The sequence below is a fragment of the Amblyomma maculatum genome, chromosome 1, assembly GCF_055883805.1.
Source record: "Amblyomma maculatum isolate TAMU_Amacu chromosome 1, ASM5588380v1, whole genome shotgun sequence".
Lineage (NCBI taxonomy): Eukaryota > Metazoa > Arthropoda > Arachnida > Ixodida > Ixodidae > Amblyomma > Amblyomma maculatum.
The window spans coordinates 207,182,758-207,208,710 of NC_139344.1; the positions used below are offsets into that span (position 1 = coordinate 207,182,758).

General features: G+C 41.7%; 1 protein-coding gene across 3 annotated transcripts in view; it reads left to right on the forward strand.

Moving 5' to 3' along the window:
- Positions 1-25,953, forward strand: part of LOC146205442 (putative phosphorylase b kinase regulatory subunit beta) — an 86,533-nt gene that overhangs the window by 4,559 nt on the left and 56,021 nt on the right. For 2 of the 3 annotated variants that reach the window (XM_084590111.1, XM_084590112.1), the window contains exons 2-12: positions 1,708-1,847; positions 3,153-3,288; positions 7,860-7,962; positions 8,025-8,132; positions 8,345-8,404; positions 8,704-8,840; positions 8,924-9,083; positions 15,003-15,203; positions 15,334-15,391; positions 19,510-19,590; positions 23,508-23,549. In XM_084590111.1, coding sequence (XP_084446237.1) covers positions 1,724-1,847; positions 3,153-3,288; positions 7,860-7,962; positions 8,025-8,132; positions 8,345-8,404; positions 8,704-8,840; positions 8,924-9,083; positions 15,003-15,203; positions 15,334-15,391; positions 19,510-19,590; positions 23,508-23,549 — 1,210 coding nt within the window. In that variant the 5' untranslated portion in view covers positions 1,708-1,723. The remainder of the gene's footprint in view (positions 1-1,707; positions 1,848-3,152; positions 3,289-7,859; positions 7,963-8,024; positions 8,133-8,344; positions 8,405-8,703; positions 8,841-8,923; positions 9,084-15,002; positions 15,204-15,333; positions 15,392-19,509; positions 19,591-23,507; positions 23,550-25,953) is intronic. The other variant, XM_084590113.1, reaches the window with a different exon arrangement.

Genomic DNA, 25,953 nt, shown 5'->3' on the forward strand with positions numbered 1-25,953 from the left:
ACTAAGAAAGCCTATGCTTTGTACTGTATTCATTAACAGTATGTATCTGTTATAGTTGATCAACAAGGCATCCATCCATGTTTTGTTATTTAGGCAGGTTGTGCTATTGTAGATGAGAGGAAATTCTGTACATTAACTGCTTATTGCCGAGAAACTTGTCATAATATAATATGGTAAATGAGAGTGCAAGTCCTAATAACATTTTACTCATTCATGTGGCAAAAAGACCCAATATAGTAAAGGGTCCTTGCTATTGTTGGGTTTATAAAGAGGCAGATGTGGTGCAAAATTTGTGAGAGTAGCTTAAAATTAACACAGGTTTTCGCTGCCTTTCGTATCTTTCACTGTTGCTTACTATTATGGGCTTTTCAGTCGCATTTGAAAATCCACTGTAGCACATATTGGTGTGTTTGGCACAGCTATTGCTGTCAAGAGGTACACCTTCTTACTTGGTAGGCCTGCTTTGCCTAATTGCAAAGTTTTAGCCTCTTGCATGCCATGATGCACAAGGTTAGTTTACTATGATATCTCTAGTTCAATAGCTACAGTTGGTCAAGTTTTCATTTGCATGCTTGCAATACTTAAGATAGCATTGACTGCATTGAGAATGCATCACAAAGTGGAAAGAAGTTTTTTTTTTTTTTTTTGTCTTATTCATTGGCTGAACAGTATTGTATAATGCTGGAATCTCATGGTTTCCTTTAATATCATTGTATGGGATATACATAGCTTCTTTATTATAGTAGGCCCAGCATGCTCTTTGCAGGGAGTACTTATTCTGGAGAAAAAGGGAATAGAAGAAAATGGTAAAGTGGTTCAGGGAAAGCCAGAGTAGTATTCTGGAACCTTTTGGAGGCAACTGTTATGTGTTGAGGATATTTAATGGTAGTAGGAGAAAATAAACATATCTGGGGAAGCTTCAGAGTTATGCAAAATGATGCAGCCAGCTTTTTCAGTGGAATGTGACTGACATTATATTTGTGGTGTTCCTTTGATGGAGCAGTCTACGTTTTGTGCAGTTTTGAGGAAACCTTGCTGGGTAATGCAAGATATTGAAGTGATACTGCTAGGTCTAAAAATTCCAAAGTAGTAAACATCTCGCTTTGCCACTACTACTTTACTATAACGTCGCTCTAGAGTATTATCATTGCAAAGTGGAGAGTAGACTCACCCACACTATTTCATGACACGCAGGTTGTGTTTTGTGAAGCTTGGGTTCTGTGGTGCTGCAGAGATGACAATTGTGCTGAAGTGCCTCACGTGGACAGTCTGCTTACGCATCCACGAGCACAGTGCATTGAACAGAGCGATTGCATTCAGACTTCACCTTGCTCCACAGAATGCACCTCACATTCTGTGGACAAGTGTGGTTCTGTCTCAACCAGCTCTTTTAATAGTCGGTAAACCAGGCATACACTGGTCCCTTTATTTGATGACCTGCTGTACGTAAGCGATAGCAAAGCTGTAATTATTGCTGCTATTTAAGTATGTGTCTTAAGTAAGCATGTTCTTTCAAAGTACCTTGTGGCAATCACTAACTTGAATTGTTGATATTCATGGTGTCTGTGTCCAATTTTTTGAGTCCTCCCTTATTGCTTGCTGCAGTAAAGCTGCTTTGAATACTTTTAGGAATGCTTGTGTGTACTTTTTTTTTTGTTAACCGTGAATCTTTACTGGCTGCAACCATGCTACTTTGTTATTTTCAAGGCTTCGGCACCGCACTATGGCTGTGCCATTGTTTGGCAGAAGCCGAGTGGGAAGTGTAGCAGACACAGTCGATGTGGACAGCATAAAGCTGACAAATTACACAGATACCGTTCATCACTTGGACAAGTTCTACGGTCAAGGTATGAAAATTGGGTCTTTTGCAGGTAAAAAGTCATGACTTTCTTGTTGTGGATGCCGAAAAAATTATTCTTAAGATATAATGTTGAAAGAATAGTTATTCAGTATTAATATATAGTGCCTTACTGTGATAGCTCAATGATTAGGGTATTTAACTGCTGAATCTAATGATGTGGGATTGGATCCCAACCTCCGTGGCCGCTTTTTGCTGGAGGCAAAGAGCAAGGCGCTCATGTACTGTACGATGTAAGTGCACACTAAGGAACCCCAGGTGGTCAAAATTTCCAGAGACCTTCACTATGGCATCCCTCTTAGTCCAAGTCACTTCGGGACGTTAAACCCTGTAAATCAAATCGTGAATCAAATCATATTAATATATTTCACATGGCCTTAGTGTTGCAACTTTTTTATTAACATTACAGCTGCTTCTATTGAACGTTTTTTTGCCCTATTATAATGCTTACATGGGCCATAGCATGTAAGTCGCCATATAGAAACACAAGTAAATTAGTACATGTTGACTTCAGCATGGTACGACAACACTACTTACACATGAAGAAATGCAGAAAGGACAGGATGAAGAGAGCACAACATCCGTATATTTTGCTCAGAGACAGCATTTTGTCTGCTTTATATAGGAGTATATTTGACGTAAGTATTTATATGATTTAATGGTAGAAATTGAAAACTCTTCTGCAATCCCAGCTTATGGAAGTGCAAGTAAGCTAGCTGGATGGACTGGTGTCATCATCTGTTAGAAATATAGAACGAGGAAACCATTGCTGGTTTCTGTAGTTTCCATACATCACTGGCTGAACTCACTTTTCAATGGCAAGGATCACAGGCAATATAAGTCTTTCATTTTGTTTGCCCAAACAAGGCACCTATTTGACAAAAATGCAGTCATGGACATAAGTTTGCAGGTTGTGGTTTCACAAAAAAACTATTTCGACGTGGTCGATCATATCAGGTTAATGAAAAGACATAGAAGCACTAGGGGATACACTTGATCCGTCCTCTGAACAAATCCAGGTTACTGACTAGCGCGGTAGTGTAGAATCCAAGGCACTGCAGAATGTTGCTAACTTTTGTCTATGACTGTACTGTTATTAGTAAGCCTTAAATTGCCATTGCTACGAGGAATCTGCAAGCAAACTAACCAAAACTGAAGGCTAAAAAATGCTCGTAAAGTTGCAAATATAAATGTATGTGTTATACTGGATAAATTAACAACTCATTGAAATGCATCTTTCTCATTGTTTGGCCATGTGACTGTTCTAAGCTATTGGTTGGAAACTGTTTTGCAGTGAAGCGACAACTGCTCAACTTCCAGAGTCCAACAACAGGACTGTTCCCACGCCTCTCTCGAGATAAAGAGCATGGTTATGTTCGTGACAGCATTTACTGTGCTGTTGCCATATGGAGTCTCTACCAATCTTACAAGTAAGGACAACAGTCTTTTCAATCTTTCATCTTCTTTCCTTACCAATAAAGTATGCTAATTGGTCACTTGCTATTTGTAGCATGGAAGGCTGAGAGAAGAAATGGCAACCAAAGAAAGGGGAAAAATAGTGCTGGCAGAACTTAAGGTATTTCTGTGTAGTGGATACAAAATCATTGGAGTAATGTTTTAGTCTACATTTCGGGAGTGGCGGGCCAAGGCTTGCTTCGAACTTTTCGGATGGACCCCAATTTTTTTTAATGGATAGCAACCTGAAATTTTTGGGTTGGTCTCCAAGTTTAGGGAATGGCTCAAGTTCGACTTCAAAATTTTCAGGATGGATCCTCAAATTTTGGCAGTTGGCCCTTGCTAACCCGGTATTTTTGGGGAGCACCCTAAAATTCTGTATTAAACCATCGACTGGTATGGGAGGACACCCAGATTTTATGGGTGGGCCAAGGGGCCCTTTTGAACTTGGGGCTGGTTCTTAATTGATCCCCAGGGCAATGACATCACAGTCAGGGTGTTTAACCGAATTTTTTAGGGTTTGGTTCGAGTTCACACTTTTTGAATTTAGTTCTGGGTTAGACTCCCAAGCAACATTAAAATGAATTAGAATGAAGATGAATCTCTATTTAGCGCTGTAAATGCTGCTTCCTTGATGCCTGTACTAGAACGTCTGGATGGGGAGGTGTGAAAGCAGGCCAAGAGAAACTGCTCTTTGTTTTCATGAATGCCATGCAGTAGCACCGTAGTTGGCGGTGGCATATAAGTGTGTGTAGCGAGTCTCTTTACTTGTGCAGGGACAAGCTGTTAGTGTTTTTGGAAGACAGCGTAAAAAAGACGAGGATGACACAGGTGTACGCAGGACAGGTGCATACTTGCAACTTAATTTTGGAAACCACCACGTCAAATGTATAGGAGCTAAGCAACCACTGTTAGTTGATGAGCATGAGTAAAGAAAAGCGCGATGAGATGAGCAGCACATGGAAAATAACAAAAAGAATGGTGCCGGGGAGACAGGCAAACAAAAAAGAGGCAAAAAACTGACTTAAACAAAATCGTGGCTACTCTGCACTTTTTTAAAAGTCGTCGTGAAACATCTAACACAGAAAAATAATGCAGATAAAATGGAGCAAAGAAGCAATGTAAAATTGGGATCGAGTAAAAAGAGAAAAATAAAAAAGAGTATGCAAGACCCCTATGATAAACCACTCTTTCAACACGTAGTATTTCATTTAAGCATTATATATGAAAAATAAAAAGCCCTTTAGTGCACAATTTTGCCAAAGGTATACCAAAAGTTGAAAAAGTTGAAAAAAAAAAAGAACCTAATAAAAGATTTAGTATATACAAAATCTGTTGCAGTGTCTTATTTCTTACTTCTATAAATGTGGCCTGTGTATCTGCATATCTTTTTTTAGTGTTAACCATTTAAGAACCGTCTGAAAATCAGGTAATTCTGAGGAGTCAACAATTTTTAATAAATGAAGTATTTCCATGATCTTGCTACTATATGTACTCAAATTGAGCTATTTAGATGCTGTTTGGAGCGCATATACAATATTTTTTTGAAATACTATACACATAAAAAAAAAAAAAGCTCTCTGCAAATTTGCCGAAAAAAATAACACAGAAAATCGAGGAAAGCATGAATATTACTATCAAAAATAAAAATAACATATCAGGATATGTCAAATGCTTCATTGCCTCTTTTCTTAGTTGTGAAAAGAATCTATCGGCAAGTTTTTTTTCTCTTTTTGTGTTCGGCACCAGAGTCACCATGGTGGCTGTGATTCTGACGTACCATTCTGCTAACCACACCATTCCAATTCAGTTAAGCCAAACCACCAGAAACCTAATATGCTGAATGGCAAAGTCCATCTTTTAGGGCATGCCATTCTCATAACAAAATTGCTAAATTGCTAAAAATTTTTCGTTTTTGTTTTTTTGGGTTTATGGCTAGCACGTTTAGTGGAGGGTGTCGGAGTGCGAGCTTGTTTGGTGAAACTTTGGTCAAGAAGGTCTTCTGTGGTAGGTGGTCAAACCCGGCTCGAAGTGGCTGTAAGAGCTTTTGCACTTGGTTGATGCTCCAAAGAAGCCGCCGCACATACCGGATCTTTCCTCGTGACAGTTGAGTCACATAGTCCAAGTCTTGCAAGGAGTGCCTGCAGTGCAGTGGAGTGCCTTCATAGCATTACCAGACCAGTGGATATGTTCTCTACACTTATATACAGCTTCACAGCTGGGATTTTCTTAGTGTCCGTGTAGACCACAAGGCCCATGAACTTCAGCATTTCACATGCAGTCACTTCAAATTCTAAGGCTTGTTGAAATGAGAATGCAGTTGTTTCTCTAAGATCCCTGTCTAAGCATGCTTATTTGTGTTTTCAGGAATAGCCTGTGTCTCTTGGGTTTAGAAGAAAGATGAAAAGAGGGAGTTCAGGGTAGTCAGATTTTATGATCTGGTTCTGAGTGCCGCATGTACGTCTGCTAAGGTACACATTAGATGCTGGTCTATGCAAAAACTCGGTATGCTTCAACACCAGCAGTAGCCACTTGTTACCGTAGGTTGTGGAAACGCTGCCAAACAGAGATAAATTGGCAAGAAAAGGCAACGATCACGTGTATACAGTCGGACCCGGTTATATCGAATTTTGGTTTATCGAACTCGCGAAATATCCCCTTGAAAATCCCATGTAAAAGTATAGGAAAGCCGCGACATATATCGAACTCAATTTCACCGGTCGTTCGATATATCGAACTTCGCGCCGCGCACTGGAAAGTGTGCCTTCCCCAAATATGATCGCATTACTCTTGGCCGTTTGCCGCGCGACGTTTTCAAGCCACGCGCGGAAGGAATGAGAGGAGACAGTTCGGCGACGGCTGGTCTGGGCAGCACCGCGCCCATTTCCCAAAGGCGCGCGCATCTGCAGTTGTCGTTTCCCGTGCACCAGCACATGATGTTTGCAAGCCATGTGCGTGGGTGTGCCCATGCCACGCGCCAAGCCAGCTGCCCGTTTCCAGACAGACATCGGACGCTTTCTCCAGCGTGTGTTGCGAACCCTCTGCGTGCGACGGCCCGGCGGCAGATGTGGTTATAGCGCCTGCGGATGTTAAGAAGCGGCAGCTCTCTCTTTTTTTTTTTTCTTTTTTTTTGCGAGAGTCATCCTTTCTTATCGTGCTGTACGCGTGGCGTAGCGTAAGATATGGCGGCTGCGGACGTTTAGAAGCGGCAGGTTTTTTTTTTTTTTTTTTTCTTTTTTTTTGTGGGGATGTTTATTTTATTTTTTATTTTTTATCGTTTACCCTTGCATGTATGAATCAGCGAAAGCACGCGGTCAGCTGCTGCGATCATAACGCTTGCCCCAAGCGCGGCGTGATAAATCGAACCAGGCTTGTGCAATCAAGCCATCACGGGCACTCTGCCAAGTTCGCACCCCGCCACCGCAGGAGCCCTGACGTTATCGCCGCGCAGCATCTTGGCACACTGCCAATGAGCTGTGGATGAGACGACCCAAACGGACTGACGCTCCATCGACATGCAAGCGAAAATGCTCGCGATTTCTGCCGCCGCGGCGACACAAGAAACCTTGTTTTGAGCTGCCGCGGTGCTCAAGCGGCGAGAGGGACGCAGTTCCAACAAGTTTGAAAATTTTCGCTCTGTCGTCGCTGAGATCGCTCAGTCGCTTGCATGTGAGCGAGCTGGCCTTAACGCATTTTTTTTTTTTTTTTCAAATTCTCGGGTGCAAAAGTGGAGGGTGGGTTCATTATGCTTGTGGGTTGATTACGCGACAAATACGGTATCGTTTTTTTCGCATCGTAAGTGCCGTCACAAGCCGATTTCTGTATATCGAATTATCGATATATCGAACTATTTCGCGATCCCCTTCGAGTTCGATATATTCGGGTTCGACTGTACTATATTCCAGAGCAACAGAAATTGAAACAGTGCTCACCTTCAATTGCTAGTTTACGTTTCAGGTAGCTGTGCACCTGAATCACTGTCCGAGTTGAAATCAGAGCTTCCAAAGCCATGTTCCAACTCTTTGCTGATAGTCTAATAAAAAGTATACGTGGCCGAATCACGCAGTTGAGATCTTTTTTTTTTTTTTGTGTGTGTGTGTGTGTGTGTGTGTGCGTGTGCATGTGCAACCTGACAAAAATTTTGCTGGCATTTTGCTCTATAGTGACTGCCAGCGCAGCGCAGATAAAATTCTTTTATTCGTTCCTGCCTGCTGCGGAAAAAGCAAATGAGGCTAAATTTTCTAGACGTGTGTTCCAGCACGTAGATATTTGAGACTGGCATTGTGTGCAAAACCATTGTTCTTATATGAATGATGCCTGTGGTGCTTGTGGAGTGGTTCAGTTAGAATTAAAAGTAACAAGTACCTAACAGGTAAAATGCTACTATTCTGTTCTGAATAAAATGTATATTTATGCTACCATGCTGCCTGGCTTATTTTACATCTAACAATATTTAGCGCGTTCTATTTTTCTCAGTCATATTATGCCATTCATATTCGACTTATTGGCAGTCATGAATTTGGATTTGTTTTCTGCCATTCTGCAGGAGGATTGATGATGACCGTGGCAAGTCGTACGAGCTGGGCCAAAGTGTCGTCAAGTGTATGCGTGGTGTTTTATTTTGCTGGATGCGGCAGTCCAAGGACAAGGTGAGGTGTGAGGATTCAAAATTGCTTTCAGCAGAAAGTGATGCTGTGTTGTTGTTTTTCAGATGGAAAAATTTAAAGTGGAGCAAGGACCCCAGCATGCTCTACATTCGATTTTTCACCTCAAGACTGGCATGACTGTCATTCCAGAGAGTGATTATGGGCACCTTCAGGCAAGCATTTGCATACTCCCCAGATAAACTTTGTTCTGGCTCCTAATGAATATTTTGTAATGTGCCTGATGCACCTGCCTTACAGACAATCAGCTTGTATTTTTTGTGCACACGGCTGTATGTTTTCATTAGCAAAACATTTCATTACATGCATTATGGAATTTTAGTGCTTTCCCGTTTGGAATTCATATGCTTACTTTTTTTCCTTCCAGATCGATTCAGTGTCACTTTATCTACTGTATCTTGTTCAAATGATCACATCAGGATTACAGGTAGGTGAAAACACCTTGTGTGACTAAAGCTCTGGGCTGTTCAGTCATTTCTCTTCCACACCACATGTTAGGGCTAGCACAAGTCGTCATAGTTAAATCTACACAGATGTTCATCATAGAAATAATTACAGGTTAAGATTCGTTGAGACTGATGCTGTCTCGATTTGCCAGCAGTGGCAGTGGCACTTTTCTTTGTTTACCTCATTTACTTTTGCCTCATTGTAACCTTCGTAATATTATCTTTGCAAGCTTTAACCTACAATTCAGTGCTAATTTTCTCGTGGACGTGATTCTTTCAGATCATTTATACAATGGATGAAGTGAACTTTGTACAGAACCTGGTGTACTATGTGGAAAGGGCTTATCGCACACCAGATTTCGGGATTTGGGAAAGAGGCAGCAAGTACAACAATGGAACTCCTGAGATTCACTCAAGGTAAATAGATTGTTTTGTAATGAGATTTTTCTAATGGATTAGTTGTTTTCCTTAATAATGAGATGTTCTTGTCTGGAATGCAGCTCAATTGGCATGGCAAAATCTGCTCTGGAAGCCATCAATGGTTGTAACCTGTTTGGCGATAAAGGAGCATCATGGTCTGTCATCTATGTCGATGTGGATGCTCATAACCGTAACAGAAGCATTTTTGAGACATTGCTGCCCAGGGAGTCAAGTTCAAAGGTTTGTTATTAATTTTGTTGCTTTAGCCTCTCTCATAGCTAGGCAGTGGGGGGTTGTAATAGGGGGATAAATACGTTTTCCCACTTAGTCGTGGCTGACAAGCCAAACCGCCGACCCTACCCAGGGATCATGTGCGCTATCGAGCGCATGCCGACCACTGTGGGCCATAGTCTTAGGAACAAGGGAACAACGCTTGCTGACAACAAACAGGCATTTATTGCTGCAATAAGAACAACACCAGCTACCAATAAAACATGCTAATGAGTCTAGGTCGTCCGACTCACCAACAGGGATATGAGGGCAGGTGCCAGAAGATAAACTCCGAAGCCGGACAGGGCAACCAAACGGGAAAAGTCACGCAAGGCTTTGCCTTGCCGGCGAATGCGGAGTGCTGCGAGGATGCATCCGTTCGCATCGAGATCCCGATGCCCAAGGGAATTGGCTTTCTGGCGTGCGCAGGGGGGAAGGCTTCCGTGGCTACCCAGCTGCTGCGAGGCTGGTGCCATCTATCGATAGTTAATGTTAACCAACCAGCCACTTCGCGATAGCTAAAGTAACTACCGCATGGGAAAGCCGGCTTTAAAGGGGACGATGGGAGGTCATTCCCCACGTCCCCCCAACCTTAAATTGACCCACGTGCCTGCAAGTACATGCAATGGAGATGTCTTCATGAACTTGCACTTGAGACAGGACCTTCCAGCAAAGAGCACCGACGATGTCCTCACAGACTTCTGCGGTGCGCAGATGGTAGCGTGAAGGTCTCCATAGAATGGCTTTCATGTCACATGGGTTCCAGTGTCTGCAGGTTGGTAGCAGTGGAGCCCGGTCGAAAACTGCGGCTGGGAGTCCGTAGAGGTGGCGCCGCTGCCTGGAAGGCAGATGCAGGCGGCGCCAGAGAGGTTACCAAGCCGGGCCAGGTGCTGGTACAGCGCAACACCAGGCATCGTGGGGAGTGGACCATGTGTCCACAGGGCCCTCGAGGGTGGCTGAAAGCTGCAGGCCAGGATTCTGCAACGGTGGGTTAGGCGTCATGGTTGCACCTTTACGCCAGGGTAGCAGCCAGTGTGACTGGTCTTGCCACGGCTGCCCCGGGTGGATGTGCCGAACAGGATACAGGCAGCTCCGTCGCAGCAGGCGGCAGCGAGATGATGTGCAGAGGCCAGTAAGCCTGGGTGGCTCGGGTGAACCTGCATAACTGCCAGAACGCTCTCCACATGCCTTTAACGAAAGTCATGGGAGGGAGCATCGGCGTTTGCACGGGCCTCATGTCTCCGTACAAAACTTGCTAGCAAAACGTGTCATGCTTTCAGCTTGTCAGCCGGTTCAAGCTTTCACACCTGTCAAAAGTGGCATAAATACCTACTACATCATTCCAACATGTGAAATAGTGTGGTATAGTGTGTCATGGGTGGCGGTGGGGATTATGTGTGTAATCACATTGTGTTTTCTGCGTTAGATAATTTGCTCTTTGTTGTGAAGAGTTCAGTTAGGTTTGCTGGGAAAAAATAGATTGCATACAGCAAACTTACTTTAAGAAAGCACTGAAGTTTCCTTGAAATCGCAGATGCTGGGCCTAATCGTTAATGCATATGTATAACAGCACATGGAGGGATGACTACAGAAAGAATGGACCCAACTATAGTGTTGTTGTTCTTTTTATTCTTTTGTTATCATTTTGCATAGAGTGCATGTGCAAATGTTTCTTTGTGCCTTTCCTTTCCTCACAAAACATTTGAAATTTGTACGGCAGCACTGCCTGTTTAACAGAGGATATATGGCCCAGAGCTTGATGTTGCTTTAGGGTGTTGCGTTGCATTTCCAATTCCTCACAGAAGCATAGACTGCAACATGCTTATATCAAGGAAGTTTTCTGTGCTGATGCTCACGGTCAAAAGATTGCAAACAGGAATTAGGAAGCCTTGCTGCATTCACATGCAACCTGTCTGTGGCATAACAAATCTGTTGCCAGAAATGGTGTAGCAAAATACCACTTATATGAACCTCGTCAGCAAAGATATACCGTATTTGCTCGCATAGTGAACGCACTCTTTGGGAAATGCATTCATTAAGGTTAGAATACAGAGATAAATTAAGAAGTGTTAAATATAAAGCATAAGGTAGGCTGGTTGTTTCATCTGGCACAGCTCACCTTCAAAATCAAATAAAGTGTACTCATTTGCCTTGGTACATTTCGTCCTAAGGAGCATGATCAATAACTTCATCTTTATTTAACCCTTTCACTGTCGGCTGTTTCTGACCGGGACGCACCCCCAGTGTCAGCTTGGTTTCAGAGAACGAGCATATCAGGGAACGAGCATAAAGATTTATTTTGCATTATGATGGGTATACAAATAAATTAGTCAATGCAATTTGCACATTTCAGTGTTCTGCAGGTGTTTAAATAAACATCATCATCATCAGTCTGACTATAAATGATATATGATAAAATTAAAAAAACACGCTCAATACTTCTTCAGAGTGTGGTAGATCCTGAGTCCGAATCCGAGCTTGGCTGGTAATCAGAACTCGAAGAGCCATCGCTCCAGTCAGCCGTCGAAGGTCCCGCGCGGTCCGCCATCCGAAAGTAAGCTCGCGCGGAGGGCGCACATTCAGTGGCCAGCACAAGGGAGAGAAATGGCGCGTAGTGAAGTCGAAAGAGAAAAAGATGGAAAGAGGCTAAAACACTCGTGTGCTGCTGCTGCTAACGGCAAGCTGTCCTCAAGCGAGGGCACGTGGAGAGAGCGAATGCAGCAATCGAGTCATATGTCAGTCGGAGAGAGGCAACCGCGTGCGGCCCTGAACTTGCCACGCCGTAGCGGAAGCGCGACAATGAATAAAAATAAAAGCCTCCAAACCTGCCGCAGATGGCAGAACAAACTTTGAACCCATAACCGCACGCGCGTGCCGAAGGATCGCTCGCTCGAGTGAGTAGTGTCACGGAGCGACCACGCCCCCTCCCACGAGCAAAGAACGGGCGGGCGCGGTCGCACCATACTCTTCCATATATGTGTCATATCGGCGCAGAGCGAGCATATCAGCTTGTAGAAAGATTCAACAGATGGCGGAGCAAGTCCAAGCGCGGTAGCTTTACGGTGAGGCGCGAAGATTTGAACGCAAGATAGAATACGTACGGGTACGTTATTGACACTGCGGAGAGGAAACGCGAATACGTACCGGTACGTTCGTGACAGTGAAAGGGTTAAAACTCTCTCGTATAATTTGAGCATCAGCCCACTCTGCTCTGCCAAAACAGAGCAAAACTAGAGTTTGCTCTAGCACAACTTGCAACATTCAGCACGAAGACCAACTGCAAGAAGTTGCTACAGCTCTTGTTGTAGCAGATCAGAGCTACCATTCCTGATCAGGTGACATTTGGTACCCAGGGTTCTTCGTGAAATGTTTTTATCAGCTATTCATCCTCCACAGTGGGGCATAGCAGTCGTGAGCAGTAATGATTTTGAGTTTTTGGAGATGGCACTATTGGCAGTTTTCATCAACTACAGGCGACGCCACAGTAGAGTCAAAATGGCGACTGTAGTAAGTATTCAGTCTGTGATCAGCCTGACTGCAGTAACAAGTTCCCTTGATTGCACAATTTAACCGCATTGTTTCGTTGAAGGTGAGCACCTAGTTTTAGTTAAACACTTCTAATTGATCAGTATAAAAGAACAAACTGATGGAAAACTTGGTCTTCGGCCTGTGTCTGCAAACATCCACTATGCAAGCGTAACTTGGCTTAATTGCTTCCTGCATCCTGGGCACTTTAAGCTGTGTCAAGATCGCCAGCACTGAGTGTTCCTGCATGGTGGGAAAGCCAGAAAAACGCCAGCATATCTCAGGCGTAATGCTGCATTTTTACAGATAACCAAGAATTTTTGATATTGCATAAAGCCAGAAGCTGAAATGGTTCACATTGGCTTCGATTTCGAGCATGGTATGCTTAGATTTAAATTCAGCAAGCAGAACCACAGTTACCATTTATGTGTGGCCATTACATCAGTTGAGCAAGCTACATTTCTTTATGTACTCATATTCATGAGCAGACTTGTTTAGACTACTGGAGTTGTGTGCTATGCAACAAATAATATGCAACTGCTGTGTTAAGGGTAGTGTGCTCTTTCCTTGCTTTTATTTCTGGGCAGCCCGTTTCAGCACAAGGACTGAGCGCCTAGTACCTGCCGTAAAATTTCGCTTCGCTTTCTCTGCAAAGGGTCGTTTGAGTTCTTTGAGACAATCTTGTTCACATCTATATGTTGCGACATGAACTAGATGCCACTAATTGCTCCCGTCATCGGAGGATTTCTGAAATGGTGCAAGTAAATTTACCTGAAGTTTAACCTGATTAGATCGATGATACTACCATGAGAAAGCACTGTTTGAATTACCCGTGCCAGAACACATGGACTGTGATGTCACGATGTGGCTGTCCAATCGGGAGTCAGGCACAAACAATTACTCTTGACAAGGCAACTTTAGTGTCTGTATGAGTGCTTTTGCACTAATAGGTACTGGCTTCTGTCCTCCTTTCCCGGGTGTAGAATGGTTGAAGTGCAGTTTACTAATCAGGCCCAGCTTGGAAACCTACCCCTTGCTGGCAGGTTAATTCAGCTGACCTCATTATTGATGTTTTTTCTTGCCCACTGGTTCCTACTTTCTCAAATGTGCTCATCTGTTGCTGCTCTAGTCTCTTCAATTTTATGCTTGGTTATGTGGATTATGGAACACGATTGTTCAGAATAAACAAATGCCAATGAAAAAATATAAAATTCAGAGAGGATATTGCAAAATGTCAGCTTTTTATTTGCAGCTTGGGTTATAATACGGTACAGTTTATTGAGCATTGGGGTTGCATATTGCAGTCACATTTAGTATGGCTAGCACAATTATCATCTCAATCATTATTGAAAGGAAACATAGATATAATGGCACCACGGTCGCACATGGATGAAATATCATTTTCCTGAAAATGCCACCAACACACAACCATTGACACTGTGACTGTCTTGCCAATCCGTGGTTTCTGCACCCAAGATTACCTTCTCTTGGGCTGCTTTAGGGAAGCAGTGGATTGATACCTACATGTATTTCCGTCTTGGTGATGCGCAAGAATACATTAGATGTGCTGCCAGGCTTTCTTTTTTGCCACTACTCTCCTGGGACGACATCTGAAAGTGCTTGCTGTGCAGCAGCAACAGCACCTTGACGCAGGTCGGCTGAGAGGGTTCTTTGTCTACAGGGCTGCGGCACAGCCACAGTTTGGTGCTGATGGCGGGAAAATTGCCAATATTTTCATTGCAAGACCATAAGAGCAATGTCTAAGCATACTGACGAAGCTCTTGCAAAGCAGCAAAGAACACTTTCGCACTAGCGATCCTTCTTAGACTAATTTGTGGCGCCATTGCAGTGCGACATTTATTTCATGAAATGGCCAGCGGCATTGCATAGTTGTTTTAGTATTTAAAAAAAAAATGTCTGCAAGTCGCATTTACTGCCATTATTAACCAACTGTGCATCAAAAGAACATAAGAATGGGGCTTTTTTATCACGTGAGAAAAAGAAAACCTTCTCAAAGTCAAAGTAGATTGTGCATTTGATATTGGGCAAGTGTATTCACTATATGAGTAAATACGGTATTCCACTGTGAAACATTTGATGTTTATTTGGCGGACTGTTCTGATTGTTTGCTTACTTTTGTTGTCATTGGTTAAATCAAATAGGGATAGAAGTTAGAGAACTTATATTGCAGGCACCTTTTTCTCGTTTTTAGGACAAATTCACACTGCAATTTTAATGAGTCATAAAAGAGCCCAAGGCTTCTTATAAAAGGTCATAACACAGTTATATTTTTTTGCATGGGGGTGTTCTAACAATCTAATGGTAACTGTTAAAATTAACTTTATGCATTGCTTGCATGTCTAGAACACAGACACTGGACTTCTCATGGCAGTGAGCTTCCCGTGTTTTGCAACGCACGATGACTACCTGTACAAACGCACAAAGGATAAAATTATCCGAAAGCTACACCGCAGCAATTATGGCATCAAGAGGTTCTTGAGAGATGGCTATGGCACAGTGCTTGAAGACAAAAGTCGCAAGTATTACACATCGGGGGAAACCAAGGTAAGTGTTGCATCCAGTCTCCCTGCTTTTTAAAATATTTGTCTTTTCTGTTCCTACGCTTGGCTTTGTAACCTGGTCATGATTGGTGCAGTGTTATAATTTTGCCACTTTCTTTTCTTTCTTTTTTTAGGCATTTGAAAACATCGAGTCAGAGTGGCCAATGTTTTTTATTCTCATGATACTTGATGGTAAGTTATCTTCAGTGTTGGTAAGCATGAGATGGCGCTTGATGTATCATATTCCCCTGAGGCGTAAAATCCACACTTGTAGACACAGCTTAAATACTGTCAAATCTTGGTTGTACAAGGCGTGAAGGGGATGGCAAATATACAGTGACATCTGAATAATCTTGTGTAGGAAGATATGGAGTCGGGCATGTACAATGATCACAGAAATCCATTTTGGGTGAGTCATCATTTCATGGTAGTTCAGGCATAGCACCAACACACAATGTCAGCATGGGGCTTTTGCCTTGTTGCTCAGATGTCCACAGAAAAATGCGACAGATTGAGCTTATTCTATAAACCAACACAATGTCAGCGTGGGCTAGCCATTGACCTTCAAGGAGCCACAGGACAAAATGTGGCTACAAATATACTGTGCCTTTCTTTCCCCAAAATATCGAACTGCTTGAAGTGTAACCTTGTGGACACCTTGATGTCACACCACCTTGGCCCTTTGATCTTTGGGTGACCTTTGACCGGTTAAATTTGGTGCTGAAGAGAGAGTGGAAGAGGGTGGAGCACGTGATTAATTATGTGAGTGACGTCATGTCACGCCATTGCGCGATGAAAACAGCCATGATGTGAATCGATGGGTATAAGAACAAGGAGCATTGGATTGGAAAACATTTATTGTCAGCAATGAGCGATTTGTGGGCGCTACACTTAGATGGCCTCAAGACCGTTGCCCTCTGCGACCTTTTGAGCCCACTCAGTAGCCCGAACTTGTGTTAATGGGTCTGAGCTGGCCAGTATAGCCTCCCACCGCTCAAAAGAAGGGACTGGTAGTAGGTCCGCTGGTGGCGGCGCTTTTTTGCAGCTCCATAATATGTGATCATATCCTGCTATTTCGCCGCAGTGTTTACAATTTAGAGTGTATTGTGCTGGATACATGTGCGCTAATTTAGAAGGGCTGAAGAAGGCATGCGTCTGGAGCCGACTCCAGATTACTTCTTGCCTTTTGTCTAGTTTCTTGTCTGGTGGAGGATATATCCGCCTTTCTAGTTTAAAGTGATTAGTGTAGTCATGAAATGAGATTAGTGCATCTCGAGAAATTGGGGGAATCAACCTGGCTCACTGCTTGGTTGACATAACCTGGAGCTATACTGTGAGCCAACTCGTTTCCTTTGTTCCCCGAGTGTGCCGGCACCCATATTAATTCCACCTCGTTTTGGTTCCAGTCTTTATATCTAAAATTCGCTCTGTCTCTTTGGAGATCATGCCCCTCGCAAAATTGTTTATAGCAGATTTGGAGTCGCTAATTATGGTAACCGCTTTGGTGCTGACCATCGCCATGGCGATAGCTGCCTCCTCCGCTGTCCCTGAGTAGTTTGTTTTTATTGAGCCTGCCATTGTTTTACCCGAGTCGTTCACGCCCACGATAGCAAAAGAGTTGCCTCCCTTTGTATTCCGCCGCGTCTACATAAACAGCGTATTTAGAGCCTTCTAACTTGGCCTCAAGGGCCTTTGCTCTTGCTTTTCTCCTGCCTTCATGAAAAGCAGGGTGCATGTTTTTTGGTAGCGGTTTAATAGTAAGTGCGTTCCTGACTTCAGTCGGCAGTTTTACTTGTGCATTTCTTTCCGGGATTCTATCTTGTAGTCCTAATTTACCCAGGATTTTCCATCCCATGGATGTGGTGGCGAGCCTCTAGCTGTGTTATTATATGTGCCTCGCATAGTTTCATGGTGTTATTGTAGACCCCCAGTTTAAGAAATCTTTCCGTAGGGGTGCAGTGGGGTAGCCCCAGTGCTGTTTTATACGCCTGCCTTATGATCGTTTCAATTTTGTTCTTTTCTGCCACCCCTAGCTTGAGGTAGGGGATGGTGTACACTAATCTGCTTATCACAAAAGCCTGAACAATTCGGCACAAATCTTTCTCTTTGACCCCGCGTCTGGTTGTCATGGTAATTGTTGACTTAAGTCGATTTATTATTTCTGTGTTCTTTCCATTTTCTTGTATTATCAGCCCTAAGACCCTGATTTTGTCCACTGTGGTTATCGGTGTGCCATTTAATTCCACCAAAATGTCTTCAGCGTTGATATTGCGTTTTTTTGTTCCTCGGATTACCAGAAGTTCCGATTTGCTTGGTGAGCATTTCAGCCCTGCCCATTCCGCATATTCTTCAACAATGTCGATTGCTTGTTGAAGATTTTCTTCTATTTCCCCATCGTTGCCTGTGCATGTCCATAACGTGACATCATCAGCATATAGCATATGTTTCACACCTTTCACAGTTTTCAGTAATGGTGGGAGGTTCTTTAACGCTAGGCTGAAGAAGAAAGGGGAAAGAACTGAGCCCTGCGGGGTGCCCTTGTCTCCTAGCTTAATTGTTTCAGACCTGATGTCTCCAAGGCTTATTTCTGCTGTTCTTTCGGTTAGAAAATCCCTAACGTGATCGCAAATCCTCTTGCCAGGGGCAATTTTCTCCAGATTATTTAATATGGCTTTGTGTTTGACATTATCAAAGGCTTTCTGTAGATCAAGGCCAAGTACAGTTTTTGTGCCCCCTTTATTGGGCGCGTCAATTATGTCTGCTTTGAGTTGAATCATTACATCCTGCGTGGACAGCTTGCTCCTGAAACCTAGCATTGTTTCGGAAAATACCTCCCTTTCCTCTGCATACTCCTGAAGTTGGTTTAGTATTACATGCTTCATCAGCTTCCCTAGGCACGATGTTAGCGATATCGGCCTGAAGTTGCCTACTTCAAGTTTCTTCCCAGGTTTCAGAATGAAGACCACTTTAGCATGTTTCCACTCTGAAGGCATTCTACCTCGTTTCCATACCCCATTAAGAAAGTCTGTGAGTGCTGTGACTGATACTAAATCTAGGTTTCTCAGCATTTTATTGCTGACCCCATCTGCTCCTGCTGCTGATGTGGTTCTTAGGTGACTCATTGCTCTCCATACCTCCGCTATTGATATGTCTCTATCTAGCTCTGTGTTCTCTGGTCCTCGATATGGTGCAGATGAACCCCCTTTGCACGTATTAAGGTATCTGCTCTTCAATTCCTCTATGAGATCTTCAGCGGTGCCCTGGTACTTATGAACCAATCTTTTCAGCTGTCCTTGAGCGGCGGTCTTAGTTTGTCCTGGATCTGGCAAGTGGCAAAGAAGTTGCCACATGTTTTTACACCCAAGTTTCCCATTCAATTCATCGCAAATCTGCCCCCAGTGTTGACTCTGAAGTTCGTTTGCGTATTCTTCTATCTGTCGTTCAAGTGTAGATATTCGCTTCTTTAGCCTTCTATTGCGCCTCTGCTTTTTCCATCTTTTCGTAAGGCTCTCGTGGGCTTCCCACATGTGGGCCAACCTCGAATCTGTAATATCATTTCCGGAGGTTGGGATCTCTTTAGTGTGTGTGTTTACATCACTTTTCTTTAACTCAGAGCCAGCCATGAACACCAGTTGCCATGATGCTGCGCTCAGTGCATCGTACCGATGTCAGTTAAATTGGGCTACAAAAAAGTTCTGTTAAGCATAAACATGCTGTGAAGCTTTCGCTGAAGACCATGTTTAACTATGCTAAGTCTCTGCTAATATTTTTTTGCGTATTTAAAGGGGTATGTTTACATTTTTCTCAAACAGTCAAAATAACTAAACTAATTGCCATTTTTTGATGAGCCTGCCCCTGAAAAGGTTTAACGGTTGCTGTTTTGTAACCAGCATTCGCCTTGGAATATTTTGCATGTGGAAATTGCAGAATTGATCCAGTCTGATGACAAAAAAAAAAAAATAATAATGTTGAATGGAACCATTATGTTCAGAATGCTCAATGTCAGTGTCAGTGACAAGAGCAGGTTTGTTGCTTTTGTGAGACTCATAGTCTTCTCTTCATAATAACTAATATGTTTGTTGTAATGTTCAGGTATGCTTGTCAGAGTTTTCTTGGGCTAGTCTTATAGCTAAGCCTCGTATCTTTCCTTGTCAGGTTGTCATTAGTGGTGCATCATTTCATTTCAACTTTGAATCTGTTATTGTTTACATTCCCGAAGGATAATATATTGTTTTTACTTTTTGATCATGCCCAAGGGTCTTTCATTGCCATAACTGAGGAAACCTGGTTCCTTTTCTTGCTGCTTTCAGGTATATTCAAGGGCTTGGATGACCAAGTTCAGAAGTATAAGCAGCTCCTAGCACCGAGATTAAAGAGGGACAAATATGGAGGTGAATTCTGTCTTGTCACTTTCTAGTTGTGATACCATGAAATGCCATGTATGAGGCTCAGGCTTTGCTTATAACTGACCTTTTGGCTTTGAATTTCTCTGCGTATTTTTTGCCACTTTTGTCATGCAACAGGGTGCAGTTTCCTTGCATTCTGTCTGCATTTTAGTTCATACCAAAAGAATTTCTTTCTTGCTCATTGCAATCGCTGTGTAATTTCAGGTACCAGTTTATATTAAAAAAATCCCTAAAGATAAAATTAGGCGTACTGTTCTTTTCTTAAAGGGGGATGCAGGGCTAAAATCACAAATTGCATCAAAAAACTGTATCTTTAAATTTTTGTTGTTTTGGATTGTGCATGTATTAAAGAAACTTCTCAAAAAGTTAGTCTGTCATCTGCGCAGCAGAGCAGAAAAATTAAATTTTTTTTTTTTTTGCGAGATGAGGTGCACTCACCACCAATCATGAGTACTGATTTCAAGACACAGCTGTGTAGTGGGCAAGAAACTGAATGTGGAGTGTATCTCCAAGATAGAATGCTTGTTATCTGTGCTCTCTAGCCAAGAAGGACCTGCTGTTGAGAGTACAGCGGATAGCTAAAAAATAAAACATAGAAAAGGCAAGTTTTGGGCCATGGCAAAAGCAGATTGGCTGGTAAACTGTAATAGGAGCTTGGATTGACCAGAATGCAGCACGTCACCTTTAGACACTTTTTGCACCACTGGTAGCCAGGTTAACTAAAGTGCTCGACAAGCTAGAGAGAGAATATGTAGCCTGAACCAAGAGACAGGCCCAGTAAGCAACCAAGGAAAGCATTTCACGAGTGTTGACAAGGGTGCTGGACAGCTGTAAAGGTGAAAAAAAAAATGAGGCAACACAAAGCAATCTCTACAGAGCAGTGCCGTGTTGAAAAGGATGGCCCAATGTAACCTCAAGGCCTCTTTGATAAATAATTTAGGCCCTAAATTTGAATTTGAATGGCGTGTTCTGAAATCTTTGAACTCATTTTTCTCTGTTTCCACATTTTGCAAGAGCACAACCGTTGAAAAAACCACAGTTTCCAAACTCTTTCACTAAAGAATGCTTTCAACGTGGTTTCTGGACTAAACTTTTGTTGGGAACAAGATAAGGTACTTCTTGGATTCCTAATTATTCTAAAAAACAAAACAAAACATTAGTGACATATGACAACAGAAGAAATGAAGTTCGTTTTTAAAGTGCTTGAATTTCTACAAAAATGCCATAAAGAACTCACCATTGGCCTTATCCTGCCCTGCACAATGGACTACATAAAAGTTATCTAAGCACAAACTGTTAGTACATCTTAGTAAGTTTTGAAATGATAGTTTTATTAAGTAGACACATTTAATTGCTCATTATGACAGCTATAACTTTTTCTATTTGTGCTAAGATGATGAAAAACTTGGGATATATTCTAATAGAGGAAGAGAAGCCATCCCTGAAATTTTTATCGAAATTGGTGCAACAGTTCAAATATTGACCCTTTAGCTTCACATTCCCCCGTAAGCCATATATTCTAAATGTGAAGAGACTGCTTGCTTTAATTTTTGTCATATATGAACAGTATGATTCCTGCTGTCATCACTGTGCTTTAACATATTTAGTTCATTTGAGTTTTGTTAATTATGGTGACCGTGCCTTAAATGAGTCCACTGTATTTTTGACTCCTCTTCTAGAGCTAGTAGTGTGTCATATAAAGAATATCATTTTAAGGTAACTGAAACTGAGATAGCAACCACCTTTGCAGTTTTTTTCAGCTCAAGAAGAAAAGGATTCAGGTGCCTTAGTGTGGCTTGTGTTGAATATTCAAAGCCAAAGTTTGTATTATTTTCATTCACATAGCATAAAATAAAGCTGGAAGAGAGGCATTGCAATAAATTGAAACATTGCAAGGTAGGGTCTGAAATTTCTTAGGCTAGGAAAATGTTCACAGTGTCTTGGAAACTAGCCAAAAGTTTGTTTTGTATTTACACAAGTAATATGTTTACTGTTATAATTACTAGCAACTTTTTGTCAACAATCACTTATGTCAAAGAGTCAAACAGTCTTTGTTTCATTTTCCTTGTGAAAACAACAATGCATGTAAAAACAGCAATGCAGAGGTTTTTTTTTTATTAAGGTTGTTATTTTGAGGTTTTTATGAACTTATAAAAGTGGATCCTCTTTTATGTGGTGTAATGCAAAATATGATTTCTTGAAGGCAAAACTGCATTTGTCACGTGTGCTAGGAATATGTGTGAATACCAATAGAGATTAATTGGCAAAACGTTCCAGCAGGCAGGCAGTTGACTAAGCGATTGCTAGGAAAAAAGGTCTGCTGGAAAATGGCTTTTGCTGTTATGGGCCAATGTGACGTACAATTACTGCTGCGCACAACGTTAAAACTTCAGTTTCAAAATTATTTTCTGATTAACTGTCTTGTTTTTGCCATGAAACCAGCCTCAAGTACGTTTCTACCTTATCTTTTTAGGATACAGTGCTTTGTGCAAGGAACATGCCAAGCTTGTTATATAGTACCATCTTGGCTGTTGTTTTCATAAGCTTAGAGGTACTAGAAAATTGAAAACCTTAACTGGAAGTTATCACAGTGGCTGATCTTTTATAATCGGCAAGTAAATTATGCTCCAAGTCAGTGTGGGTGCCAAAAGGCTAAATGTAGAATACAGGTGCCCAATATAATTTATTGTCTGTGCCACTGCTGATGACGTACCACTTCTCACGGTGGATATTTGGTGTAGTTACTTTAAAAGGCTCGTAAACAGAGACTCTCTGCTTGGCCAGGCTTTCCTGACTGTGGAATGGCTAAAACTGTGTTGTATTTGTAATGCTATTCCTGAACAGCTGATCCTTCCATTTCCACTTCTCTCAGCTTTGGTGCCTGAGGTGTTGCGTTACCAAATGGGGTGCAACTCAAGTTAGGAGGAATATATATATATATATATATATAAACAATTTTGTTGTCAGCTATTGTATGAAATGCCTTGTTTTTCATAGTAAATGCTGTCTATGAAAGTGACTCGTCTCAGTGCACACATTATTTATTTTTATCTGCGCAATGCCACTGACGTTTATATTTGCTATCTTTTCAAAAGTTCATTTCTGTTTGGAGATCTACAGATTCTTCCTTATACCCCTGCTAGTGTGCAAGTGTTGCTGCTATTGCTATGCTTCACATGCACATAGGTTCTTGTTATCTTGTGCACTTTTACATGGGCTTTTCCAAGCAGTGAAGTTAGTGCTTTGTGTTACTTCTTCGCATGTTAACGCATGTTGAAAAATGAGCTTGCAGCTAAAAAACGCATTGCTTGCACTCTCGCATCTGCTTGACACTGTTTCTTTTAGACCAAGTATACTCAAGGTTACGTGTGAAATCTTATAACAGTAGGCAATGAATGCTAGGATAATACATGGCGTTCGTATGCCTTGCTAAAATACCCTGAAGCTCCCAATTTTGGCATTCTGTGCTCAGAATAATATGTTTCCACATAGTGGTAACTTACAATTCGGTTACAATACCCAGATCTATATATCTTGAATTGGGACATGAGCACAGCACTTTTATGCTGTGATAGGTGTCAAGTTTTTGTTTCATATGTAAAAACATAATACACCACATGCTGTACTTGGGGAAAAAAAAAGAGACAGTTTGCATGTTTCTGCGGTGACAGTCCTTGCGTGCATGTTACTTTTTCACGCAATGCCTGCAGCTTCTTTTTTCTATTATAGTTTCTTAGTTGCATTGTGTCTGAAAGTAGAGAAAAAATTTTTCACATTTTATGTTGTCTGGGCTACTGGTCAGCATCAATGTGCATTAGCTCTTATTGCCGTTTTTGTGACTAAATAGTAGAGTAATTTAACATTGAGCAAATATTGCATATGTTTACGCATGTTACTTTCAGGACAGACGGATGTCACCAAGGATGGAACGAAAGATTGGGAAGGTAAAGCTAGCGTAAGGCTGACGGAAATACTTCAGTATTTCTTATGCATACTCTGCGCTTTGTTATGGACAGTGCAAGGAAACTTAAAAAGAAATAAACTGCATATGCATTAAAGATAATGACAGCTGTAATATTAAAAAAAAAAAAAAAAGAGCTTGTAACTAAGGGTCTAGTAGTAAAATACTTGAATGGCATTGAACTATTTCTGTGCTTGCTTGAGGTGGTTTGGAGTGCTTTACTGCCATGCATGTGTTTAGTAGCTTTTTAAAGCTTTCATTGGGCATGTTCTTTTTTTTTTTTTTTTGCTTTTATAGTAAGCTTGCTTTCTATGGTCAGCTTATTCGGGAGCATGTCTCTGCATGTGTCTTACTGTTTTTAGTGTCATGGGATACCATTGTTATAGACGCAGTAAATCTTCGCACATAGGGACATGTTGGAGCAACCCTTGTGTTCTTAGCAGTAACAACCCAGTACAAACTTTCAGGTTGACTCAAGTTTCTTTGTTTTTTTTTTTGAACTGCATTTTGTATCTCTCTTATTAGAGCCCTTCTGTGTGAAAAGCCTTCAGGTACATAGCATAAAAATAAAGATAATACAGGCATGTTTAGTTAGTCTGTTGTTAGTGGCAAATATTTGAAGGGCAGCTTTTGAAGCATTCTGTGAAGAGATGTTAAATTGGCTCCCTGCATTGGTGTTTTTTTCTTGCTTTATTTATTTGCTTGTTTATTTATGAAATACTGTGGACATGTTACATCTCAAAGCAAGAGAGAATGGATACATAAAATGCCAGTATTCACAACATCAGGAAGCACAAAAAAATTGGCAAATACAATAATACAATTAGTTATCCAATCTATGCAATAATGATTCATACTTTACTTTTGCATTGAAGTGCATGGGTTATGACAATTTGGTTGCATGTGTCAAAATATTTAAAGCATGAAATGCTTCTTTTAGGTACCTCATAACAGCATGTAAGGCATATATTCAAACATAAACAAATTTTTGAAATGCAATCCACTAATAGTTGTAATGAGCCTGTAAACAGTGGCAATTGAATGTAGTGCCATGGTGTAAAAACTGTTTTCATTATCAATTTATACTTTCATGGCAAGTAGCAGCCAGCCATGGCTCTAATGAGCAAAATTGTTTGTGGGTAATACCGATTTTAGGTGCTTAAATTAGGAAAATCAAAAATGAATCCCCTCCTACTTTTTTCACGACAAAATTTTGATGAGACAGATGCAGGAAATAACAATTGATTTAGTAAACATCTTTGGCAAAAGTAATAAGAGTTTGCTCAAACTTAAACATGTAGGGAGCCCTCTACAAATGCATTCCGACATCTGTTGCGGCTCTTAAACTGACACCAAACCAAGCAACGTGCACTCGCGATGCCCGTGAAACTTGCCGAGCACCGCTGACACCAGGCCCACGTGACAACATGCTGATAGAGTTACCGGGGTCGCTTTTAGCCAATTCTCGACAATCTCTGCCAGCATCTGTCATGTAGTGTCGAAACACAGCATAACATGAGGTTGGAGGTCGCAGTCATGCCATGGACGCCATGCCACCTTGGGACTCTGATAGCTCCGGCTCTATGACAGTGCGGGCACTGAGCAAGTAAATGCAGGAGAGTAGAACAGCGCGAAAAAGATGGGTCTGAAAGACACGCACAGGCACAAACAAGTGCACTTGGCAGCTTTGGATAACGTCCTTTTTTGTAAAATAAGGTGTTCTTAGATTTTTTTTATTATGCGTCATAAATTGCATATAGCTAACTAATTATTTGTTTTCTCACATTAAGCAGTTAAGACTTTGCTTCCTCATCCACTTCATCAAAGATTCTGGTTGGTGTCTGTCATCATGTTGTTGCTCCTAACAACACAGTCTGTTTCCTTGTTCAGCACTGCGCGGCCTGAAGTTCAGTTTAGTAGTGTGGCTTTTTGGGCTTGTTGGTTCATAGCTTCAGAACACTGTAGAGCAACAGAAGACAAGAACACAAGAACATAAAAGAATGCCGCGAACGCTTTTCTGCTCTTGTGTCCTCATCTTCTGTTACTCTGCAGTGTTTTGCAGCCTAAAGTGTCACTTGAGGTGCCATAGCACACTCCCCGTAAGTGCACTTAAGCACTTGACAATGGCATAAACAAACATCAGTTATATCAGTAGCATCTAGTATCACGTCACTCAAAATGCTAATATGGCTACGTAGTCAAAGGACGAATGCTTAATCAGTCCAGTTTTCCATTTTAAGGCTCCTATCATATTACAATGACAATTTTCAACCAATTTGGTAGCGTGGGTGTGGTGTGTGATTGGTTGTGAAACACATGGAACAGTTCAACAAAGCAATGGATGGCAAATGAAAATCTCCACATTAAATTTACAGGAGTGTGGTGAC